At 31.5% G+C, this 7,222-nt stretch overlaps 1 protein-coding gene across 1 annotated transcript in view; it reads left to right on the forward strand.

Annotated features, from left to right (window-relative positions):
- The window catches only part of THSD7B (thrombospondin type 1 domain containing 7B), a 1,297,161-nt gene extending 1,291,446 nt beyond the window's left edge, over positions 1-5,715 (forward strand). The window contains exon 28 of the mRNA XM_074301932.1: positions 4,527-5,715. Within this exon, the coding sequence (XP_074158033.1) occupies positions 4,527-4,608 (82 nt within the window). The 3' untranslated portion in view covers positions 4,609-5,715. The remainder of the gene's footprint in view (positions 1-4,526) is intronic.
- The last annotated feature ends 1,507 nt before the right edge of the window (positions 5,716-7,222 follow it).

Consider the following 7,222-nt stretch of genomic DNA (forward strand, 5'->3'; position numbering starts at 1 on the left):
ATTAATCTACAGACATTCCAAAAAGCAGAAAGACTTAGATTAAAAGGATTTCCCAAAAATCCAATAAACAAACAAACAACAACAAAACTGAACCATTAATGTAAAAATAAACATTATGAACATTTCTAACTAGTTCAGAGTTCAAGATTCTGTGATTCCTTAGTATAGAAGTTAGGATATCATCACTCATTTTAAGAGTTTATACCAGAGAAACTTCTCTTTTCTATTTTAATATTCTTTGACAACCAGAAAAAATATATGAAACTTTAATCTGATATTCTCACATCATTTAGCAGTTGGAATAAGGTTCATTGATTTTAAGCTTCAAGAAAATATTTAAAGAATATATAATATTCAAAGAATTTTCAATGACTATCTTCATTATATGTAATGCTATTGATAATTTTATAATTAATTTTGAATTCTTATAATATACACTGTTCCAGTTGTAGCAGGAATACAAATTTGATGTAAGGGTAGGACTTTTGTGAAGCACTCACCAAAAGTCATTAGAATAACTTGACCTGAATAGGAGAAGTCATATCATTATTGAAAGTACAGACAAATTTCATAGATGGATATCTTTATGATCAGAGAATAACATTCCCCCTAAGAACTTCAAATCCATTCAATTGACAACTTTTAACAAGTCCTCCTGTTAATTATTTCTCTATTTTATCCCTTGTTTTCCTTTTACTGCCCATTCCCTTGTTCAAGTTTTCAAAATCTTTCAACATGGACTATTTAAAAGCCTCTTAACTGATTTCCTAAGCATGGTATTCCCCTTTTCTATCTCTCTGGATTTGTTTGTCCAATTCAAACAGAAAATGGAGCCAGGTATCCTGAGGACAGGTATCATATTTTGTCAATTTTTTTAGCTTCTCTCACAGTGCCAACACATTCTTTGGTATTGTTTATAAGGACAAACTAAATGGTTCTTTGTTTTTAAATAATCCTGAAGATTTTGCCAACTGAAAACTCTCACATAGTCTATATTTCACTAGCCTTCCAGGAAAGGTAAGGATGTAGGAACCAGTCAAAAACATGTTTATAGAAAAGCATAAATAAAATATCTCTTGTATTAGCTATTTAAAAGGACTAGAAGGTCATTTTTATTGTATTTGTTATATGATTGTTTAGGGGACCATGACCTAGAAAGTTTTTCATTATCTCCTGAAGCAACAAGAATTGCCAAAGAGACAAAAAAGCTAGCTAGACCTGAAGATTTTATATGGTTGCAAGTCTTTAGATTCTGTATTGGAGAAAGGCAAGTACCATTAAAAACTCAGAAGTGTTAGAAAGAAAATATGAAAAAATAGCCAGCTTAAAGGCCACTTTGTTCAAATCCAATCCTCTGAATATCCACTCAATTTCTCTTCTTTTGGTGTTTCAGATACCAAGGTTCCTTGGGCAATAAAGATTCATGAGGCAATTTAGTGGAAAAGACCACTGGGTGATATTTTTATTAACTTAAACATAGCACATGGCAATTACCTGAGACAACTTCATCTACTCTACCCTCCCTTGTGCAACTGTGGGACTTTTGTTCCCCCAGAGTCAGATAGAGCTGATCTTTCATGCAGCTACTACCTCTCCTAACCAGTAACTACTGAAGTAGAAGTCTATAGGGTGCTTTCAGGGAGAACATAAAGGAGACCTAACTTAAAAAAAGGTGGCATAAACAACCTGCATGGTATAATTTTAAGGATGGCAAGAAGCCTACTTTCCCTACCAAAATGAACTAACGATTTCATCTACAATAGCAGATTCATATCTGGAATTCCATAATTCATTTTTTTAGCTTTAAGTTTGTGTTTCCTATTTAACATTCTAATACTCTTGGGAGCAGTATTATCTTGAACCTTAAAGTGAACATATTTATTAGCTCCTTTTTAGACAACAGATTTTTATAAAAGGGAGGGTGAAATGAGTGTAAGGAACTAATTGCCCAGAATTTAAAGGGAAGAAATAAGGAAGTGTCTGGAGACCTCAAAACAAACTGGTCTGATTTCTCAACTATACCAATAAGTGGCCACAAATCTCTTATTTTGGTCATGAAACTCTCTTTTTAGTCCTGATATGTTAACGAAGAGATACCTTTTTGCCACAATTATTCTGAGAAACAATGAACAGGGAAATCTCTATAACCAAATCCATATTTGTTTAGGCTCCCATGATCTTACCTTACCAAAAAGCTCTCATTCCAAAATTCTCAAAGTGAAGGCTACTTCAAAAACAACATGACAAACATTTGGTGACTAAGAACTCAATACCGATTTTGAAATAATCTATTTTTCTAAAAGGAATTAGGAGAGATCTTGCTATATTTAAGGTAAATTCTAACTTTTCCTCCAAACTGGTTTGGAAATCTTTTACTGTGGGGTGGAATCTAGACAAAACTATTAGTCTTTTGGAAGTTTATCATCTAAAGTCACTTATTTTTAAATTTTTTGTTGGTGCCACTTTTCCTGTTTCTGGACCCAATTCCTTAAGGAATGATATTCTTAGGTTTGGCTATTAAAATCTTTCAAAGAAAGTCCATGAAAGATAATAGAAAAAGGGAAGGTTTCATAGGAAAAACTGAAATGTTACTCAGAACAGGAACCTGAAATTTGAACTGAAAATATATTATGCTGCAAGTAATATTTATTTTTGCTAAGAATCTGAGCTGAAATTCTAAGTCTGCTCCTATTTATCTAGATGAGATCTAGGAAATCTCTTTCTCTCTTGAGGCTTTAGTTTTCTCATCTATAAAAATGGATATTGAATTAGATGCTATCTAAGGTTCTTTCCAGTTATAAATCTAGAATCCTAAACATGCAAACACACACACATATAGGCACACATACATATTTGTTTATTTTCACATGCATGTTACCTGCATTTAATATTGTATGCCTATATTTATTTACGCATATGGAAATACAAATATACCAGTCAACATAAAAACATCATTATCCTATAATAATGAATAAAGTTGACCTTGGAACCAGGAAAATCTGAATTCAAGTTTATCTTTAACATATATTAAATTGGTGACATAGGATGTCACTTAAACTTTTAGAACCAAAATAACTCGCAAAGATTATAAATTATAAATGATTCAATGATATGAAATGGTGGAGGCAGTTTCTTCATCAGAAGTTGCTTGTACTAATGAAATCTCATATTTAGATCAACAAAAACAAACAAAGCAAAACATAAAAATGCATCCTTCACTTCATCATTTGCCAATTAATCTACCAATGAAATTACAGGTTCAGACTCCAAAAAAATGTACATATGCATACTTATGACACATATTTAAAATAAAATTTTAATTTAAAATATTTATGACTCCCTTGAGATAATTAGAATTAGAATACTATGGTATTCTAATTAGAAATTAGAATACTATGGTTAATTCTGGTTTTAGAAGCATTCTGAATAGTTTGCTGCCCATAAATAATTGTGAAAGCTCAGCAAGATTAAATATATCTTACATCTCTTGCAGGAAATTCCTAGCAACCTGGGATAAATAATTTGTGAAAATTATGCATCTTGTGCATTTTTGTCCAGACCCCAAAATTTAAGCCTTAACTATCACATTCACAGCTTGGCTTATCACCAAATAAGCTATATGACATAAAAAAATCTAATTTTCTGACATTTAAAAGACGTATATTTATTTTAAAATATAATAATAAAAGATTGTCCTCTTAATTCCTGACTCACTAACTCATAGGTCAGTCAAATGACTGAGTTTTAAAATTTGTTTATTTTTCTGTCTGGTCTTCTAGTCAATTCCAGATTGGAGGCCTGGTAACAGGGCAGATAGTAGGAAAAATAACTGGCATTTATATAGGTCCTTAAAGTTTGCAAAATGCTTTAAATCTATTATTTCATTTGAGCCCCACAACACCTCTGACTCTAATTGATCTGGCTTCCTTATCTATCAAAAGGCATAGCCAAACTCATTAAACACCCTCAGCAATAGATGTAAGAATGACATATATATCGCACATTAGAGTAACTATGGAAATATTCATTGGAGATGTTGCCTACTAGGACTTTCAGAAGGATATCTGGCAAGGCAGGGACCAATATAAGGTTACTTGAAAACAGTGGCTCAAAAGTGGTTGTTCCAGCTGTTCCAGCTGTTTCTGATGTTAAAATATCAAATGAGGAATAAGCAATGAGAGTGATTAAAATGATAAGCATCCAAATACCTTTTTTCTCATTTTTAGATTCTCCTAGTCCTGTGAGTGATCTTTTTTAGACTGCCCAAATTCTTTTTGGAGTGAAAACATTTTTCAAACTTTTTTTTTTTTAATAAAATGTCATTTCCCATTTGTTGTTAGTCTTTGGAAGGTTAAAAAAAAAAGATTTTTTTTCTAGCTTAAGTCCTCAATTTTCAGCTAAAGAAATTCATTTATTGTTACTTAGAAACATAAATAAATTAATGGTTCAACTGCAGTTTGTTTTGCTACTTGTGGTATGTCGCACGCTTTCTGTTTCTGAACAAAGAATTTCTTTTCTCCTTGCAGCAAGAAGCCAAAACAGCATCAAAGCACAGCTCCCCAACAGAAGCCTCTGACCTTAGCCTACGATGGAGACTTAGACATGTAAAATGAAAAGGAATCCAAATGTAGACATCAACTGCCTTAACTGCTTTCCCTTTTGTAGTTTTCAGACTTCTCAGTTTTTTGAGGAATCTCTTGATGTGATACAGGGCAGAATATAAATATTGCAAACATAATTTTGCCTCTGGTTTATTTGGACACTGAGTCAAAGATCTTTAAGTCTGGTATTCTGGGGTTTTTTGGGTTGTTGTTTTCCTTCTCCCTCCCCCCCCTTCTTCAAAAGACCTGAAAAATCCATTTCCTTCTGTCAGAAAATGGGAGGAAATGGACCTCGTGAAATTCCCACAGACTTGAGTGAGATTAAGCTTCAATGGCATGATGACAATCCTGAGGAAAGTCCGACCAAGGCGTCTACTGTCAATGACGAGTTCAATACTACATCCTTATGCACTATATTAGTGCAGATTCTTTATTCTTCCCATACATCAACACTGAGTTTTCTAGAGTTTACATATTGGTTCAAAGACTTTCAAATTTGATCGCCTATTTTGATGAACATAGAATGGGATACTCTTTCAGAAATTCTCTGAGTTTTTACATGAAAAATAACTTATTCTGTTTTGTACGGTGGATAGAATATCTGTGCTATTAAGTGGATAGAAAAGAATCAGGTTGGACATATTACTAGACCAGTTGAAAAGATGACTATTTCTGCACTGATTCTGCACTGGATGAGAGATGTAAAGATGAAGTAGATGACTAGTTTGGTGAATGGAGTAGATTCTTTAATGATTAAAACCTGTCTTTTAACTCAAACTTAGCCATGTAGATATAGCATTGGCCACACACAATTGTTATTCAGTTTAATTACAACAAACTCTGCTTTTGTAATTTCAATTTTCTTATCTGAATATTTATAAATTCTTTTTTTGAATTTAATTCTCTGACCTCATTTAATATGCATCAAACACAAATCCTGTTTGTAGAAAGTCTTGCTTTTTTAAAGTTTAAATAATAACTGAAAAAAAATTACACATTAAAAAACTGTGGCAACCATTTTCCGAAGCTGTTTGTAATAGTAGATGTTGCAAGTAAGAAAGTGCCATCTTGTGGTATTGACTTGTATTTATAACAAATAAAATGCTAAAGATACTGAGAGAGTTATTTCAGCTGTATTAAATTGTGTGATCAAGAATTTCACCTTCATTTTTCAATGTTATTTGAAATCTCAGTTCCTACAAGTAAGATTTTAAGTAACCAAGCTTTCCTCAGTTGTTTTTTTTTTTTTTTTTCAGCATTTTAAAGCTGAAACTATTGACAACCATGGATTGTCAATACTCAACAATGGTATCAAAGCCCTAACCCAAGATCACGATAAACTGTCAATAAATGGTAATTAAATTGAATTGAGTCAATAATAGCTACATGAAATGATATAATTTGGAGAATTTTTAAAGCTTGCTTAGAATTTGTTTATGTTATTTGATCTATAAATAGGAAACAATCAGTTTATAACTATAAAGATGAAATCAATGAGGTATAAATGAGAAAATAGGAAGCTTGGAGGCATGCTTGAAATAGGATTATTGGGCAAATTTTTAATTTGCACTAAAATCTCATTTAACCAAATATACCATTTAACTATGCAATTTTTAATTATATTCATTTTATTTTTATTTTTCTGCTTTATATTTTTAAGAAATACAACATAAAAGCAAATCCCATATCATGGACTCTTATCAAGAAACCTACTTTTAAGGACACTATGTCCTGAAATCATTCAGTTCAACTTTTTCTAACCTACTTTTTCATTTCTAGTCATTCACAATGACCATTGTTGTTCTTTTTTTGTTCCCAAGGCCTTATGAGTGTCTTAGTAATGAATTTTGTTCATGACACTGGTTACTAAAGCAGAAAAGATAACTCAATATATTTAGAAAAATAAAATCACCATACAAGTTTTAAACCAAATGTGTTTTCTAGTTAACTCTACTACTCAAAATTGTCACATCAAAAGAATTGTTCATAACCTAATCATTAAAATTAATCCAAATGTTGCTATAAAGTGAAATATTTACCCAGAGGTGAGATTCCAAAACACTCAATCCTCCAGAATTAAGTAAAAAACCAAGAAATCCTCAAATCAGTCCTGGGAGAAAAAAACAAAACAAAACAGAATAACTATTATAAGATGGGATACAAAAGTCCATAAATTCCATTTCATAAAGAGACTCTTCCAGTATCTATTTATTCTTATTTTAGACAACATTTTAAAAGTGTAGTTATATATTTTATTGCCTATAACACATCAGAAACTATATATTAGAAGATAAAGAGAGAACTAGATAAGCAAGTACATAAATGGGAATGAGAAGTAACAACTCATAGCCTGCTAGCTAACAAGTACCTTAAAAAACAAAAATTTTAAGAAGTCACAAAATGGATATACTTTGAACATGAAGAAAATGGTTTGAATTCATTTACACTTTTAAGATTTAAATTCTAGGGAAAAATGCATTTCTATTAAACATATATTCTTTATAGACCAATCCATTGTTTCATTTCACCAGCATTTATTATTTTTTTACTCTTTGTAAGGCAATGTATAGGTGCTGAGAAGAATAAAATGAATAATAATGCAGAACCCTTGTCCTTCGGGA

The sequence above is a fragment of the Sminthopsis crassicaudata genome, chromosome 3, assembly GCF_048593235.1.
Source record: "Sminthopsis crassicaudata isolate SCR6 chromosome 3, ASM4859323v1, whole genome shotgun sequence".
NCBI lineage: Eukaryota > Metazoa > Chordata > Mammalia > Dasyuromorphia > Dasyuridae > Sminthopsis > Sminthopsis crassicaudata.